Source organism: Bos indicus x Bos taurus, chromosome 1, assembly GCF_003369695.1.
Source record: "Bos indicus x Bos taurus breed Angus x Brahman F1 hybrid chromosome 1, Bos_hybrid_MaternalHap_v2.0, whole genome shotgun sequence".
Classification (NCBI taxonomy): Eukaryota; Metazoa; Chordata; class Mammalia; order Artiodactyla; family Bovidae; genus Bos; species Bos indicus x Bos taurus.
In genome coordinates this window covers 89669208-89688286 of record NC_040076.1, presented here as the reverse complement: position 1 = coordinate 89688286, position 19079 = coordinate 89669208, and the positions used below count along the sequence as shown (strand labels likewise).

General features: G+C 35.7%; 1 protein-coding gene across 7 annotated transcripts in view; it reads right to left on the bottom strand.

The window, feature by feature from the left end:
* Positions 1-8166: 8166 nt before the first annotated feature.
* Positions 8167-19079, bottom strand: part of TBL1XR1 (transducin beta like 1 X-linked receptor 1) — a 178201-nt gene continuing 167288 nt past the window's right edge. For all 7 annotated transcript variants that reach the window (XM_027540627.1, XM_027540598.1, XM_027540618.1 and 4 more), the window contains 4 exons: positions 17287-17414; positions 16577-16742; positions 13897-13998; positions 8167-13022 (listed from right to left, as the gene is read on the bottom strand). In XM_027540627.1, coding sequence (XP_027396428.1) covers positions 12996-13022; positions 13897-13998; positions 16577-16742; positions 17287-17414 — 423 coding nt within the window. In that variant the 3' untranslated portion in view covers positions 8167-12995. The remainder of the gene's footprint in view (positions 13023-13896; positions 13999-16576; positions 16743-17286; positions 17415-19079) is intronic.

Genomic DNA, 19079 nt, shown 5'->3' with positions numbered 1-19079 from the left:
ATATACTAAATGAAATAAAATCAAGCCAGACAAAAACAAGTACACCATAATCCCCTTTATGTTAAAGCAAAACATTGATTTATGTTTATAAACACATGAAAGTATCTAGAATATTAGGTAGCTAACAGAGACTATTATAGGAGACAATGCCCAACTGAGTCAGAGGTAGGGGTAAAGAGTTGAGTCCACTATCATAACAAAATCTCAGTGACCTGAAATAACCACTTTTTTTTTACTCATGTTACGCATCCCAAGGCGGTCATCAGGATGCTATTTTCATTGAAATGGTTGAAAGAACTATATTTAGCAGTACCAAAGCATCCTGCTCAAAGCTAGATAAAACTTATTCCTGTGACTTTTTTATTAACACATACACCTCAACATTTTTTTCTTAAAATTTTTCTAAAATGAACATGTTTTATTACCATAAAGAAAAAAAATTATATAGAACAAAAGGTTTAAGCCTGAAAAACAAAGGTGACCCAACACACAAAAGCAGAGTGCGATTTTGACCTCGATTAGTGTTTCAAAATTGAAGTCTAAGTGAGATAAATGAAATCAAGACAAAACAAAGTGAAATGTGAAATGCTACTCCTTTAGAAACTTGGTTCTTAATATTGATGCAGTTTCTGATGTTCTCCTCTAAATAATAGATTACAAAATGGATGTCTGGCACAGAGTTGCTTTTAAAAGTTCATTCTCTGATTCTTGACAATGCCAAAAAAAAATTAGTGGAGACTAAGGGTAAGACAGAAAAAATTACAAATAAAGAAACACAAAGGAAGTGATCACCCAGAGATACACCCATCATCACCATCGAAGTAAGTTCCATACCACACACACACAAAAAATCATATTTTAAGATGCTCCAGCATAGCAAAATACAATTGTAAATAATAGCTTAATAAGTCCTGCCACATTCACACTTATAATAGCAGTGCTTTGTAAACTAATTACAACCGATTATTTTCAACAAATTATTGTCAAATGAATGTTTTCTCTGGCATGTTTATAACAGGAAAAACAGCAACAGTAATAATCATGCCACATATGAAAGCCTAATTTACACCGGCCAGTGTACTAAGCAAGTTATTTGAACACTAATCCTTTAAACTACCTTGAAAGCAAGATATCATATATAGGTATTTCTTAAATGTAAGAAATTGATGCTCAAATATAAAGGAATTGGTTCTAGCTCACATCCAGAAGAAAAACGTGGTGCTTTTTTGCACTACAGTATGTGACCTTCTTGTCTTCACTATTACTCCCTATGCGTGCCTTCCATCCCTTATTAATCCAAGTTATTTCCCCCAGGCACTGTCCTAGGTTCTTAGAATCGAGAGAGAACAGCATATGATAGACTTTCCCCTTCAGGAACTCAGGAATTTGAGTAGTAGCAGCCCAGGAAGCCATGTTATCACCAGAGCTATTGACAGGGTGCTGAGCATGGCCGAGGCATCCCCTCCAGAGAGGCAGAGGCTGAAGGCTGGCAGTTGGCAGTGAGTAGGGAGTGGCCAGTCTTCTGAGAAGCACTTTGCTTGGCTTAACCTGACAATTTAAGAATTAGGCAAATGAAGGTAGGGAGAAAGCAATCTGGGTGCAGACAATTACACGAGTAAGGGGAAGAAAGCTTACAGGAGGTGCATCTGTTTCAGTGTGGCTAGTTAAGAATGTGACTGAATACAAGAAACACAGATTTCTCAGCCACTTACATTCACATGACTAATCTGACCCTGCTCCCCTGCCTGCTCCCACTCTTAGCCTCTATTCCAGGGCCCCCTTCCCAGGCGTTGCCACATATTTTCATCAAAACCTTGAAGCAACCATAACCTCCTGAGCCATTTGACAGGTCCTCTCTCTGTGGCAGAGCTTCCACCATCTTCTGGGAAATATGAAGACCAGACATACTTAAGTCAGTTACTGCCCTTGTCTTAAACCTGGGTCATGATGGTTTCTTCTAGATGCATGGAAACCTTTCCAGACTCCAGAGACCTGAACTTTCCCACAGAGATTATCCACATGATCCCAGGAACATCCTGACTAGAGGGCCCTGTGTCCTGCAAGTACTTGGGAGTGCCAATCCTCTGGCAGTGTGGATGGCTCAGTGCTCCTGGACCTTGCCAATCTCCATCACCACCCAAGACATCCCCCTCTCCACCCCAGGCCTGTTGAGCACTCAGGAGCACTACCGCTAGGCCTGAGCCAAGCTCAAGATATCACGGAAAGGGAAAGCATACTCAAAAATTTAATAAGGTTTTTTTTTTAAAGAAAGCAACTGTGTGTTTACTGTATGATGTGCAGTGTTCAAAGACTGATTCACAAGGGCACAACACCTAGCCATATCCTGAGAAATTAGAATTTCAGGGACAAGGACTCCTTAGGAGTCTAGGAGAAAAAAATTACCTATGTGGAAACAGAAACCACATTGGCCTCGCACCTGAGCACAGCAGCAGTGATTGCCAGAATACACTGGAGTGGGTCTCCAGGTTTCCTGGGCATTGGAAACTCTGGAAGCCTGGCATAAAATATGGGTTGAAGATCCTTGCTCCACATACAGTATGATTTACCAGGTCCTGGGTGGAATACCACCTATTCTTATGTTGTACTATTCCACTACTATTGTAGTGGGAAAGTCAACTCCTGGGACATTCTAGAAAAGTAACAAAAGACGACCCAGGGATCAAGAAGGTAAAATGTCCATAACTGAAAAAAATTTTGAAGTCCTGGAAAAAAAGAACCACACGATACTATTCTAGCACATGGACCAGGAATTTGGCTCCCATCATTAGTATAAATATTCTGGTAGTTCCCTATGTTTATAATTGGATTTAACCTAAATATCGTGTTCTGTGGCAGAAATATTCTTCCATGTTTAAAAAAATCTTCCTCGTATCTTTAACATTTAATCACTAGTAACATAAGCTCAATGTATTTGGTGTTTTCTGCTGACTCCTGCCACATTAGGGTCATTTATTGGTCTATTTTCTCTCTTGCTCTTCTATGTACGTTAAAAAAATATTCAAGGCATTTTTTCCCCAAGAAATCTTCCTTCCACAAATTACTAAGTGACTCCTTTTGAAATAACAGTGTCAGAAAATGGGTGGGTGGCAAGTTTTATAGATTCTAGATAGCATATTGAAAAACAGAGACATTACTTTGCCAACAAAGGTCCATCTAGTCAAGACTATGGTTTTTCCTGTGGTCACGTATGGATGTGAGAGTTGGACTGTGAAGAAAGCTGAGTGCCGAAGAATTGATGCTTTTGAACTATGGTGTTGGAGAAGACTCTTGAGAGTCCCTTGGACTGCAAGGAGATCCAACCAGTCCATTCTGAAGGAGATCAGCCCTGGGATTTCTTTGGAAGGAATGATGCTAAAGCTGAAACTCCAGTACTTTGGCCACCTCATGCAAAGAGTTGATTCATTGGAAAAGACTCTGATGCTGGGAGGGATTGGGGGCAGGAGGAGAAGGGGACGATAGAGGATGAGATGGCTGGATGGCATCACTGACTCGATGGACATGAGTCTGAGTGAACTCTGGGAGTTGGTGATAGGGAGGCCTGGCACGCTGCAATTCATGGGGTCGCAAAGAGTCAGACAAGACTGAGCGACTAACTGAACTGAAAAATGCCTATTAACCAGAGGTGCACATCAGAAACGAACTGTTGAGTCTGTCCTACTGATATACAAATATTTGTTTCCTTGTTCCAGCACTACTCTTTATAACAGGAAACAGTGAAAAAGTAAATATACATTATAGGGGCCTAGTTATAGTACACAATACAATGCAACCATTAAAAGTCAAAATAACAGTAATTTACAGAATGCTCCATACAAGCAGATGTGATTTTCCAAGGGCTTCATATATGTTAACAATTTTAATTCTCATAACTCATGTATGAGGCAGGTACTATTGCTAGCTTCATTTTACACATGGGAAAGCCAGGACAGTAACCCCTTAGGTCAAACAGGAGTGGAACTGGGATTCAATCCAGACCGTCAGGCAGAATCCATGCTCTAATCTCTATGGCAGACTCCACATCTACAGGATAAAGTACCTACACTGATGGTACACAAGGTCCTAACAATATCAGTGAAAAAGCTAGTCTCTCCAATCAGTGAACATTACAGTCCCTTTATTTTTCCTTTAAAACAAGTATTCAAAATGTGTGGAAGGACACATACCAAAGCGTTAACTGTGTAACTCACTCACCTAGAACCACACATCCTGGAATGTGAAGCCAAGAGGGCCTTAGGAAGCATCACTATGAAAGCTAGTGGAGGTGATGGAATTCCAGTTGAGCTGTTTCAAATGCTAAAAGGTGATGCTGTGAAAATGCTGCACTCAATATGCCAGCAAATTGGGAAAACTCAGCAATGGCCACAGGACTGGAAAAGGTCAGTTTTCATTCCAATCCCAAAGAAAGGCAATGCCAAAGAAAGCTCAAACTACCGCACAATTGCACTCATCTCACACGCTAGCAAAGTAATGCTCAAAATTCTCCAAGCCAGGCATCAACAATATGTGAACTTCCAGATGTTTAAGATGGATTTAGAAAATGCAGAGGAACCAGAGATCAAATTGCCAATATCCGTTGGATCACAGAAAAAGAGAGTTCCAGAAAAACATCTACTTCTGCCTTATTTACTATGCCAAAGCCTTTGACTGTGTGGATCATGACAAACTGTGGAAAATTCTGAAAGAGATGGGAATACCAGACCACGTGACCTGTCTCCTGAGAAACCTGTATGCAGGTCAAGAAGCAAAAGTTAGAACTGGACATGGAACAACAGACTGGTTCCAAATCTGGAAAGGAGTACGTCAAGGCTGTATATCGTCACCGCGCTTAGTTAACTTGTATGCAGAGTACATTATGAGAAACGCTGGGCTGGATGAAGCACAAGCTGTAATTAAGACTGATGGGAGAAATATCAATAACCTCAGTATGCAGATGACACCACCCTTATGGCAGAAAGTGAAGAAGAACTAAAGAGCCCCTTGATGAAAGTGAAAGAGGAGAGTGAAAAAGTTGGCTTAAAACTCAACATTCAGAAAACTAAGATCATGGCATCTGATCCCATCACTTCATGGCAAATAGATGGGGAAACAATGGAAATAGTGACAGAGTTTATTTCCTTGGGCTCCAAAATCCCTACAGATGGTGACTGCACCTTTGAAATTAAAAGACGCTTGTTCTTTGGAAGAAAAGTTATGACCAACCTAGACAGCATGTTAAAAAGCAGAGACATTTACTTTGCCAACAAAGATCTGTCTAGTCAAAGCTATGGCTTTTCCAGTAGTCATGTAAGGATATGAGAGTTGGACTATAAAGAAAGCCGAGCGACAAAGATTTGATGCTTTTAAACTGTGGTGCTGGAAAAGACTCAAGAGTCCCTTGAGAGACTCTTGAGCTGCAAGGAGATCCAACCAGTCCATCCTGAGGAAATCAGTCCTGAATATTCATTGGAAGAACTGATGCTGAAGCTGAAACTCCAATACTTTGGCCACCTAATGTGAAGGACTGATTCATTGGAAAAGACCCTGATGCTGGGAAAGATTGAAGGCGGGAGAAGCAGACGACAGAGGATGAGATGGTTGGATGGCATCACCAACTCAATGGACATGAGTTTGAGCAAGCTTCGGGAATTGGTGATGGACAGGGAAGCCTGGCGTGCTGCAGTCCATGATGTTGAGAGTCGGACACAACTGAGTGACTGAACTGTGTAACCACAGAGGAACTGTTTGGGAATTTAGAAATGGGAATCTTTTAATATATTTACAAGCATGTACTTACTAATATCATCTATGGCACACAAACTTTAAAAAAAGCACATATATCTAGTGATATTGTATTAGTGAGGTTAAGGTAGGGCCATGCATTTTACATTAAAAAGAGTTTCAATGGAGTCAAGTCAATCAACATTGTTTAAGAAGTGAAATGTACTTACCTCTAGTCTTGATTATGGTAAAGTCAAGTTGCTCTCGTCTTCCTTGATTTCAACACATTGGTCCAACTTCAAACTGAAGTTTATCTCAAGCACTTCACAAGGTATATTTAAAAACATATTGTATAGCTACAGTTTTATGTCGTATTAAACACAACCTGAGTTATCTGAAGACTGTGGGCCTTTGTTAAGATACCACCCACACCAGACGTGCAGCTTGCCATTCCTCTTAGGAATTTCACTATTCCTTGCCCTGAGGTATTCTGCTCAAGTGCCAGAGTAGGAAAACCAGATAATTACTTTGGTCAAGTAGTGTGTGTAAATTAAGTCAGTAAAAGCTTAAGTGGAGGAGGAGGACCTGACAACATGAAGACTTCTCAAAATCCCATTAAGAAATGTGTGAGATTCTGGGAGCCGATGTTTTCAGATAAATGATCTCACACCGAGTTCAGTGTGACTGAATTTTTAACGTTTAAGATTTGACTGCTTGAGGTATCCATTCACTGCTTAAATTCCCGCACAGCAGTCCTACCAGGGAGCTCTGCGACCAATGATTTTGATATTTCTGGTGGTGCAGTATCTCTTAAAGCAGCACGTTCGGACACTGGATTGTATCACTTTCTAAGATGGCTTGCTTTCTTAATAGAATCATGGTGTATTTTTCTGTGTAGATTACACTCCACTGGTCATCATTCTTAAAATGTGAGTCGTTTGCACAATCGATCATACAAACCCAACAACCAAGAAACAGTGATAATTGTCTTTCTGTACTTTACTAAACACTTTGTGTTTAATATATTTTAAATTATAAAGAAATTACAAGGAACTCCTAAAAAAATTTAATACAAAAATATTACAAGTTAGGACAAGTAAGCATTGAGATATGACATTTGAAGAGAAGAAACATGCAGAAAAATTAGCAGAGGGTTAACATTTCATTGTTGACAGAGAGCTCTGGTACAGCAGAGAAAAGCACCATAAAACTACTGTCCATAGTGTCTTTTCCTCCACTGTATTTTCAAATGAATATTGCTAGGGAAACAGTCAACTTTAATTTTAACTGCTATGTATTATAATAGGTAAGAAATCTGATCTATAGTAAAGTGTAAGAACTAGGAAGTTTCAAATAACCCCTTCTGTAACTATTCAAACTGATGTGTTTTACCACAAGCTGATACAGATTATAATCCTTAGTTGTCCAACACTTTTGAAAAAAGTGTAAAATGCAGAACATTAACAATCTATGCCATGCAATAAAAGTTAACCCTTTGAAAATGAAAGGCTGTCAGAAAGTTCTAGTAACTGTAGTAGGTTATCATTTAATAAAACATGACAAGGCTATGCCTGTAAGTATGCTTCAGGCATGCTTCATATGCCTGTAAGTTTATGCTTCAGGAAATCGAAGGGAAAGGTAGAATACCTGGAGAATACAAGGTTTAATAAAAAAAAAAGACAAAAAATATGCTCAATGATTCTTTAAAAATTATTACCTCTCTGTAATTCTAAAGGAGTTGGGATTAATTAAAACTAGAAGATGCCTAGTATCTTTCCTCAGATTATAAGATTTGTTATCAACATATACCACTAAGGAAGAAAATTATTAAATTATAGTAGGTATCTATGAAGAAAAAAGAGCATTAAGGAAGTTGAGCACCCTGTCCTAAAAATCTTCAACAACTTATACACCTTGTTTTGTGCTCAAATGAATGCACACTAATCAAATGAATCTGTCTGTTCGATTATGTGAAATGATGTCTTTTAAAGTACAATATCTATTTTTTAAAATAATTCAAAATTGCTATTCCTTAGCTGATTAAATGCTCTATTATTCTTTAATAAAAATAGTAAATTACCCTTCATTTAAAAAATCTTATCTCCTACGAGAAGTAATAAAATAGTAAAATTTGCACTTTTATCTATGGGCTTACTTTATGTGTATCTTGTAAAACAGTAAATTTATGAAATACAGTGGTTTGGATTCTGATGGCAGTTGTTATGATTGGTAACATTAGCATGGGAGAAGCAACATGATGTTCTATGTTATGAAGGCTAACTCAGAGCAAAAAAACTTTATTCTACAAAAGAACATCAGAGGAGTAATTGCAATAAAATGTAAACAAGAAATTGTAAACAAGAGCATCCCTTTCCCTTTACTTGACTAGGAAATAGTCCATACAAACTACATAGGTATCAAAGGTTTTATATATGTACACAGCCAACATAATATCAAAATATATTTTATTCTGGACCTCTTTCAGATCTGATTCAAATTACAGTTGTCAAAGCAATACAATGCAAAGGGAAACTGCAACAACAACAACAAAAAATGTGCCTAGAAAGGATAAAAGGGTCATTGGGGACAAATCATTGTGATGTGGAACCAAAATACATCGCAAGTGTAATTAACATGGTCCAGGACAGCATAGAGTATCTGTATCAGTCTTCCTTACACAACAGTCATGAAAACTGAACAACAAAGTTCTTCAACATGTACAAAAGACTGTCATGGGCTGGTTTACACTTTTACAACAGTTTTAAAGTTAACTGGATAACTAAAGAAATGATGCAGACATTTTAATCCAGTGCTATAAGTAGGCTCACAGAATTAGACCCAAAGGATTTGTAGAAATCAAAAATTAGAACATTATAGCTACAATGTCGAAGTCAGGAAAGAAGAAAATTACTTCTGTATTTAGGGATTACAGAGCTACGAAATGCAGTCTGCGTGTTTTTGATGAGATGGATAAGTACATTAGACTAGATACAACATGCAGAATGTTTTCTTGAACTTATCCATAAACTCCAAAGAAAACATCATGAAACAGATTACGAGAAAATTTAAAAAAAAATACATATGCCCGAGTTATTCACCCTGCTTCAACACTGTCAACATAAAGGCAGAAATAAAGAATGCTATTAATACTTCAGAACTACTGATATAAGACATCAAATTTCTAAATCAGTGTATTAAAAAAGTGAACACTTCCTCTTTTTTCGCTCTCTCTTCTACATTTAACTAGATTCATGTTTTTTTTTTTTTAAATTGATATTGAATGTGACACGTCAGAGCTATTACCGGAAGGAGTAATTCATAACTTCCCTACTCCCCTTCCATCCCTGCTGATTCAGAAGAAAAACAAACAAACAAAAAAAAACAACCAGGGTCTCTTGTAGATTTGCTGCTATTCCCCAAAATGCTGGCATTTGCTGCCATGCCACAATGTTGGTCCACTGAAACAGGGTTTCTGTGGAAACTGTCAACAGTAATTCACCAGACGCAAGTACCGTTTTTAGCGTGCAAGAAAAAATGCAGGTTCTACAGAAATGTACAGTGTGCTTAAGAAAATGAAAACTGTTTTGAAAAGAGTAAATAGCACTGCATTTGAGATTTATTTTTTCTGCTTATCTAGTAAAACTTAACATCTTTGCTGACATAAGAACAGTCATTTCTGATTCCTTTAAACAGCAAAAATGCATACTCCTCTTCAGGCCTCTATTCAGTAATAGTTTACATAACTCTTAACAAAATCATTCTACATAAACAGATAGCTCCTTAAAAATAGTACTCTCTCATTAAATCTAATTTGACAGAAGTAAGTTTAAGGAAAAAAGGAGTGCTTTATAAGTTAAGTGAAAAAGTACAAATCTTTGGCCTTTCTCTTGACATTTCTATATGTCAAAAAGCAAAAAACCTTCATGTAATTCAACCTAATGATTACTTTTTGCACCATAATTTGTTTTTTACACCACAAAAGGAGGCACTTTCAGTATCTGTAAAAGGTGTTTAATCCTAAAACATACTTACCTAGAGAATAATTAATTAAAACAGAATTCAGTACACCCTAAGACCTATTAGGAAATTAAAAGTTATCACTTCTAAAAGTCACGTCAAAGTTAATGGTGGTACCCGATCAATGACAGTAAACCGGGAATGGAACAAAGATAAGAATTTACGGGATATCCTACATGAAGAAGAAAAAAGATATTCCTTTATGATGTTCAAGAATGACAGCTGCTCTTTCTTTACTGTATTTTAATCAATAAGTATTCTATTCATTTAAGTTTTCCTTTCTATTTTTCCTTATAAGTGTCTTACAGTAGCCTATACAACAATGACATATAATGAACACCACAGAAAATCTACTGGAATCAACAGATCTTCAGATAAGTTCTTAGAGGGGGCAAAAAGAAAAAAAAAAAAAAAAGGAAGGAAAAAATAAGCAAGAACTTCAAATATAGAACTTTACAGGCTGTGAAACTTGGTCTCTTATAATCATGTTACTGCTCAAATTAGAGGCAATCTTACTTTTGTCTACTGGAGCAGCATCGTGGCACATCAGCAGGCAATGATGATGTTGAGAACAGCAGCAAAAAAGAAATAACTGTATGCTCACAAAGAACCCAAGCCTACAAAATGGATACCTTTCTGAGAGTTTATACTTAAAAGACCCAAGACTTCAGGATAATAAAGCTCTGTATTTATAATCTTTTATATGCCCTACTGTGGCTATTATGCTTAGTAAAATACCTAAAGATCAAACAAACACACAAACAAAAAAACACAGAGACGATGACAACACCATAAACATGTAGCTGTCGATTTTGGCAGCTATACTGCAGAACTTCATGACTATCTTTAATCAGCTGGGGAAAAAAGGTCAATAACTGTATGCAAATGAATAAATTGTCCATATCAAAATACAAAAAGTACTATCAATAACCACCTCTGACTTTCAGATTTAAATTCAGTGCAATTGACAAATGCATCACTAAAGGAAAATGCAGCTTAAACATACTCAAAACATTTGTGTCTATTCCTGGGAGCACATTTAAAAATTATTGCACAGATTTTTAAATTTTTATTTATTTTTTTTTAAAACAACAACAGAGGTCAACCACAGATGTGGACCTCCAGCAATAAAAGCAGGATTTCAAGTGCCAGATACTCAGCGTATTAGGTTTCCTACGTAAGTCACAGGGTAATAGTTCTAAATATCTATAATGTGATCCAAAACCCTAAAAACAGCTGGCACAAAACCATCATGAATGACTGCCTCTCTGGATGTAAATTTTAAAAAATATTATTACAGTATCTTAGACCCCACTAACAACAACTGGGGTACATGTAACAATGTATTGTGAAATTAAGTGTATTTATTCTCTTTACCAATAGCAAATGCTATCCTACCTTAGTAAAACCAAGACTTGCTTCAATCAATGCTGTTTTGTAAAAATAGCAAAACAACAAATGCTGAAAATCAAAGCTGCATTATTAGGGTTAAATCAGTTTCTACTTAAAACATAGGTTAAAATTTTAGCAGTAAAAGCTTCAAATAATTAGTGACAGAAATAGTGTTATAAATTTGCTAAGCTTGATAATAAATGATATTCCTTAATTAAAATTTTTGCGATATTAAATTTGACAACTATTCTCTTCAAAACTGACACTTCTGAATTATTACATTGATCATGACAAACCCTGTTAATCACACATATAAACATAGCCCCATGCTATCATTTGTAAATTCTGTATATTTTAGCTTTTAGTTGCATGAGCACAAGAGGTTTGATCTGATACCTATACCTTTAAGAAAATACATGATATTATAAACAGAGTAAAAGACATGATATAGTAGTGATTACTAAAAAAACAAAACATAGCAGCTTAAATCTATCTATATTTGAGAAAATGTAGTCACAAGTACCACAAACGCAGAATCAGAGCAGCCGGGCGGTTAGTGCAATTATACCTTTTTAAAAATTTTTGAATCACTGCTATTTAAGAACACCTTGAAGCAAGTCTTTTGTTTTAAAGATTGTTTTTAAACTAAGGTAGCAAACATTTTGCCATGTAATGGCAGTGTTATATGCCGTTATCTTGCTTTGTATAAAGAAAAATAACATGAGAGATTTTAATACTGGAGTTTGGTTACATTACATATTTAAGCTTCTACACAGAATGATGGACACTTTGGAGAAGCTACTCCTTATCCAGAAACATTTTAATCTCTTAAAAAACAAAGTAAAAGAAACAAACAACAAAAAAAAAACCCAAACCTACTTTGCTCCTTTTCACAATAGTGCACATTTTTAACCATAATTTAGTTATGGCTACAAAACATCAGAAGATATTTTTATGCATCTTCTCTATGGTATTAAAAAAATTTTTGTGCCCTTCTAGTCTTTAATTGGCAGAAATATGTCCCCAAAAAAGAAACTATTGCATTTAAGCCACATCACCAAAAAAAACAAAACAAAACAGAAAAACCCCACAACAGAAAAACAAAGCAAAAGCAAAAACAAAAAACAGAGCATAATACCCTTTTACTGATGTGTCTTACAGATTGACATGACCAAAGTCATATAGTTCCATTTAATTTCCAATTTCCCCTTCTACGACATGCACCAATTGAATATATGCTCTGGGAGCCATAAATGTACCAAACATCTATCTCTTCAAAAGAATGCATTAAAATATTTTTAAGAATTTTTTTGTTTAAAAGGTGAAAAAAAATATAAACAAGAAACTGATTCACTCCCTTACTTCATGCATCCATAAACTAAACCAAAAAAAGTTTAAAAGCAAGAACAAACTACTGCTGCAAGTTTTTGTAAGTCCGTTTTCTCTGTACATACAAACTGCTAAACTACTGAAGGGAAAAAAGAATATAATCCATGGTGTCTGCTGATTCAAAGGGGATAAACAAGGCTGTCATTAGTATCCAAAAACTGGTACATGTATGGGCTGCTTTTATAACGCATATTTTTTCTCTCTTCTGTTTTTCATATCCAAAACTTCTAAATGCTATTTTAGGGGCACAGCAGATTTGATTCCAGCACTTGGTGAACAGAATTCACAAGCTGTGACAAAATTCTGTCATCTTCAGGGTGCAATTTTGTTTATATACACTGTATGTATATATTTCTCTTAGATTTGGCTGTAGTGGACTGGCCATGGTTCAAGTGGGACTATAGCAGTACTTGGGTCGGGGACAGTCATTTTGGCTATATACACATTCATAGTCGGTCCATGGCTTCCAACTAGTAGCGCTATTTCCGAAGGTCTAATACACAAACCTGTAAGAAATTAAAATAATCAACCAGTGTGTAAAGAATTTCATTGTACATTTTTAACTTTTTTATAGTACAGTTTGGAATCTACTTCTTAGTTCCCAGTTCATGAAACTGATAAAACAAAAGTAATCACAGCAATGGATATAAACAAGCAGATAAACTACGTGAAAGAAGATGGAGCAGACAACCATGGGCTCGCACTACAGAGAACCATGGCTTAAATTTTTAAGATTTGCTTTCTGTTAATTAAAAGGCAGAAATGAATACATTCAAAATAGACCATTTTCTATGATATGTCTTCAATTTTAATGAAGATTTTACTACAGATTATATTAAGGTATTGCTTCAGTAAACAGCTAATGGCTATACTCTTTCCATCTTCCCTTTGCTTTCAGAACTTCGGGAGCCACAACGAGTATTTCTGTAAAGACATTGCCAGCCTCACCCTGAAAGCCTCTTGGTATCACATTGAGGTCTACATTCCTCAATGTAGACCCCTCAGTGCCTCTATTCCCTCCTTCCCTGGGCCACCAGCACTCTTCTACAAGAAGAGAAGGTTAAAAATAGGCATTAAAAATTCAAATCTCTCTTATAGAGATATCATGCTATACTTAATTTCACTGATGAAGTTTTACAGTCCATTTCTTGATCTTGAAGGCACTCTCTGGCAAAGATACCCTAAATTATATTTACATTATTTGAATGAAATGAATATAAAAAGTATAGAGCCTTCAGTAAAAAAGACCAATATCCATATCATAAAATGTATTTTATAAAGAACACTTTGGTGGTCACTACCACGACAAGCCACATTTATTCACTATGCTTTCTCTCTCTCACACACATTTACCCCTCTGGAAAACTTCATTATACTTACTGAACCATCTGATGCACTGGCTCCAACCTTGTCTCCTGCTGCATTCCAACAAACTTCAAAAATTCCACCTGTTCCCCTATAGCTGTGAACTAGAGCACCTGTCTAAAATAATGAGAAGCAGAATCTTAAAAATGATAAATTATTATGTATATTCAAATGTTGAGGTCAAAGTATCATACGGCTTTATTTCTAGCAATCCAATGCAAGACTTAGCTTCAACTTCAAACACAAGTTTTGAAATAACAGAAATGTAATATGATGATCCTTTCACAAAATGGTAGCACTAGCCTGCTCTCAACAGATCATTCACACATTCACACACACACACACACACACACAGTTTCTCCAGTACTGATAACCATTTTTAGCTAAGGTATCCTTTTGGTCTCTTTGACACCAGAAGCACCCCGAAGCTAGAAGAATTATTAAAAGAAGCTAAAAGAGCATATGTACATTATTACTAAAAGATGTTTTAAATTAAAAGAAAACAAAGTACAAGCAGGAACACTACCAATTTCATCATCGATTTAGCCGATTTATAAATACTACTCAATTACTTTATTCCTTTGGTAATGGTAATCAAAATCATTCAGCTGCCATTCAATAATTAAAACTCAGTACAAAAATATATTCTCTTAGGAAACAAGTCATTAAACAGGTCAAAGGTAAGAGGTTCTGCTATGAGAAACTGAAAAACATGCTGCTGGTGTTCTGTCCTGACAAACAAGAAAAGTATGTCTTAGCTTCATGGTGACCTAAAAACTTCAAACCAGAAGTATCAGAACCACCTAAAAACGACTTGGCAGCAAGACACGTATCTTGTAAACACCGTCTGACAGAGCCAGCCCGAAGTTAATCACTAAGCTGGGAGACCATTTTTCCTTGTTTTCCTGTTCAGAGTCAGTCTGGAAATACTGCTGAAACCACAGATGCATGGATGCAGTTGATCACATTGGGAAAGCTCTACTGTTTTTTCCCTCTTACCTAAAATTTCTCACAGTTTAAGAGATTAATGAAAAAGTATGAGTATAGTAGGCCTTAAATATATCTACCATTAATTAAGAGCGAAAGGAGTGGCGTCAAGAAAATCTAAAATAAGCTCACGTACAGAGTAAAATCTATAGAGAGTCAACTGTGGGGTTTAAAAAAGAACCAACACTTTCTTTCAATAGTACTTACCAATTTCTAAGCTTAACTTAGGCTATAATTGAACCAAAACAGCATGTTCAGTAAGCAAGAGCTATCTACATTAAAACTGCCAAAGAATTCTTAGCATTTACTCAAATCTGTGATCAGACCAGACTGCAAGAATTTATCTGTCAAATGATTAGGTAACATATCAACCAAGTAATGGGAAGGAAAAAAAAAAAAAAAAACTACACACTCACATATATATCACATATGTATATGACCAAAAAATAATGACTTTTTCCTGCACTGAAATCTCACAAGATGGATTTTATTATTCTCAAACTTAAAAGAAAAAAAAAAAAATGACATTTTGATACACAATAGTGAAACAACAAAACAGTATGGATAGCTGTTCAAATATCTTTAAAAGTCTAACAGCATCTTCCCTTAGAATTCTACAGTTCTCTACCCAAATTTTAAATTAATTTACTCAAAATAGAGTAAATGAGTGACAGAGAATAATACAACAGGCAGATTATCTATTAAGTCTCTGCTATTCAATCAAAACAGAAAGACTGGGACTTTTCTGGTAGTTCAATGGTTAGGACTCAGTACTTCCTTCCACTTCAGGGGGCAACAGGTTTGATCCCTGGTCAGGAAACTAAGATCCTGCCAAGCCGGGAAATAATTAAGATTAGAGAGCTCAGCAGGGTTGATGAAGTCAACATCAACATGCCAAAATTTATAATGTTCCAAACATGAGTAACCATCAGTAAGTAAAAGGAATACATGTTTTGAAAGATGCTATACATAGTAACAATAAAATCTGTAAGGCACCTCAGAATAAATTTTTAATAAAAGAAGATTGTTATGAAGAAATTATAAAGCTCTACTAAGGGGGAAAAAAGAGCCTTAATAGGCAGACTTACAAAGTAACACTCATTAAAATTAAACCGATAATGCAGGGCCAGGTAGAATCATGGAACTTATTGAAGAAAACAGTATATGGCATGTAAAAACTAAAACACTGAAAAGATGAAAAAGAATGAAAGCAACAAAACTGTTTTCTCCATTTTTAAGAAAAGATGTCTGTAGCACTGTCCCTAGAAATGTAGTATACAGTTTTAAGTTTCTCTCTGATAAATTCTGTATTGAATCATAAAATCCTGTCCTTTAGTACATTTTTTTAACTGCTCATATATACCTTCTTCAAAGATAATTCTTCTATAAAATAAAGAAGTAACATCATTTATCTAAATAAATGCATCTTAAATTCTCATACTTTATGTCTGCAAAACTGTTGAAAAAATAAAACAAAGAATTTAAATTTATTTCTAAATTTTGGTCTATATTATGAAAATCTCACTTTAGATGGTTTTGATCTTTACTAAGCTATAAAAAACACCACCGAAAAATACTCATTTAAAAACTAAGAACTGAATAAATAACACAAAAGGAAAGACAATCAAAATTGGAAAAAAAAATTTGTTTAGACAAGCACTTCTTACTCATATAAAGATACATGACTCTTCAAATAACCCAGACATACCTGTGTGTTCCAGATGTGCACACACTTGTCAAAAGAACCACTCGCCAGATACCTGCCATCAGGACTGAAAGCTACACTGTACACAGGCTCTTGGTGTTTTGTCAAAGTATGGATGCAAATTCCTCGATCTACATCCCATAATCTAACAGTAGAATCAAAGGATGCACTGACAAAGGAGGGAAAAAAAAAGATTTTATAAGTAATGAAATTCCCAGCCCCACCCCCAAACTGCAATGACCATCTTTCCTTATAGCTAGCCACAAATTCCTTATGAGAAGTAGACTGTGCTGTTAGGAAAAAAGTGCTCTGGAAACAAAGCTAAAAGGAGAAGAGGTAGCTTTCATTAAGGACATCTCCACGTCTGTAAACTGGAAAACATATATGAGCTCATTTACTATATTTCTCTTTTCTTTAAATAACTCCTTTATATTGATTCGCAAAACACTACATTGAATATATACTTATTATTTATTTTGATGCTGAAAAAACTTTATTGCGTTATGCCTCAGTTACTCGGGTTTTAATCAATATTTGATATTATCAGTAAATATTTGATATCTCCAGAGACAAAATCCATTATGAGCTGAAATAATAAAATGTCTAAAATACTCCTTGCGGGATACATTCCCATTTTACTGAATTTTCCGCCATAATGTAAGAAATTTTTTTTGTAAAAGACTCATAAAGGAAAAGCAAATCAGAAACGTTACCTTGCTAACATAAGATTGGCATTTGGATTGCTTGTCCCTGGCCCTGTTGGACTCCATTTGATAGTATAAATTTCTTTATTATGTGCTTGCAAATCATGGACACAGTTGTCTTGTTTCATACTCCATATCTAAACAAAAAAGAAAAGTGTGTGTAAATTAGCTTTCCATATAAAGGATACGTTTATAACATGATCTTGCCAGTCCAAAATACGTGGCATAGCCATAACAATAATTATAGAGATCAAGAGAATATATGCAAAGAAATTAAAATGTAGTAGAATACATTTAATATTTGTTTTTAAAAAATGACAAATTAGCTTCAAGTCCATTCTAAATAATTAGTATTGTGAGGCTTCAGGATTCAATAAATTATAGTTCTAAGATTATTTTTGAAAACTTCAGATGGTACAAATATCAACATTGAGTAATTTCCTTGGGTAATGATGCTACAATATTTAAGGCATTAGTTTTTATGCCATCCTTTAAAAATAAGGATATACATTATAAGTTCCTCTTAGAATTCAGAATCAGGAACTATATGGCAATGGGGAAGGGAAAGTAGATAAGGAACATACAGGTAATACACTATGATTCATGTTGACACGAAAGGATAGGCAATAAAGGCCAAAAAAAAAAAAAAAAAAGGCAAGAGGGACTATATACAATTAAAAAGTTTCTGCACAGCAAAGAAATCAATAAAGTAAAAAGGCAACAACCTATGGAATGTGAGAAAATACCACAACCCATATATCCAATAAGGAGTTAACTTTCAAAATATGTAAGGAAATCCTACAACTCAACAGCAAAATACTAATTTAAAAATGGACAAAGGCAACCACTTGTAAAAGAATGAAACTAACAGATGGCTAACAAACACATGAAAAGATGCTCAACATCACTCATTATCAGAGAAATGCAAATCAAGACCACTATGAGGTATCATTTCACACCAGTCAGAATGGCTGCGATCCAAAAGTCTACAAATAATAAATGTTGGAGAGGGTGTGGAGAAAAGGGAACCCTCTTACACTGTTGGTGGGAATGCAAACTAGTACAGCCACTATGGAGAACAGTGTGGAGATTCCTTAAAAAACTGGAAATAGAACTGCCTTATGATCCAGCAATCCCACTGCTGGGCATACACACTGAGGAAACCAGAAGGGAAAGAGACACATGTACCCCAATGTTCACTGCAGCACTGTTTATAATAGCCAGGACATGGAAGCAACCTAGATGTCCATCAGCAGACGAATGGATAAGAAAGCTGTGGTACATATACACAATGGAGTATTACTCAGCCATTAAAAAGAATTCATTTGAATCAGTTCTAATGAGGTGGATGAAACTGGAGCCTATTATACAGAGTGAAGTAAGCCAGAAGGAAAAACACCAATACAGTATACTAATGCATATATATGGAATTTAGAAAGATGATAACAATAACCCTGTGTACGAGACAGCAAAAGAGACACTGGTGTATGGAACAATCTTATGGACTCTATGGGAGAGGGAGAGGGTGGGAAGATTTGGGAGAATGGCATTGAAACATGTAAAATATCATGTATGAAACGAGAAACGAGTCCAGGTTCAATGCACGATACTGGATGCTTGGGGCTAGTGCACTGGGACGACCCAGAGGGATGGTATGGGGAGGGAGGAGGGAGGAAGGTTCAGGATGGGGAGCACATGTATACCTGTGATGGATTCATTTTGATAATTGGCAAAACTAATACAATTATGTAAAGTTTAAAAATAAAATAAAATTATAAAAAAAAATAAAATTAAAAAAAAAA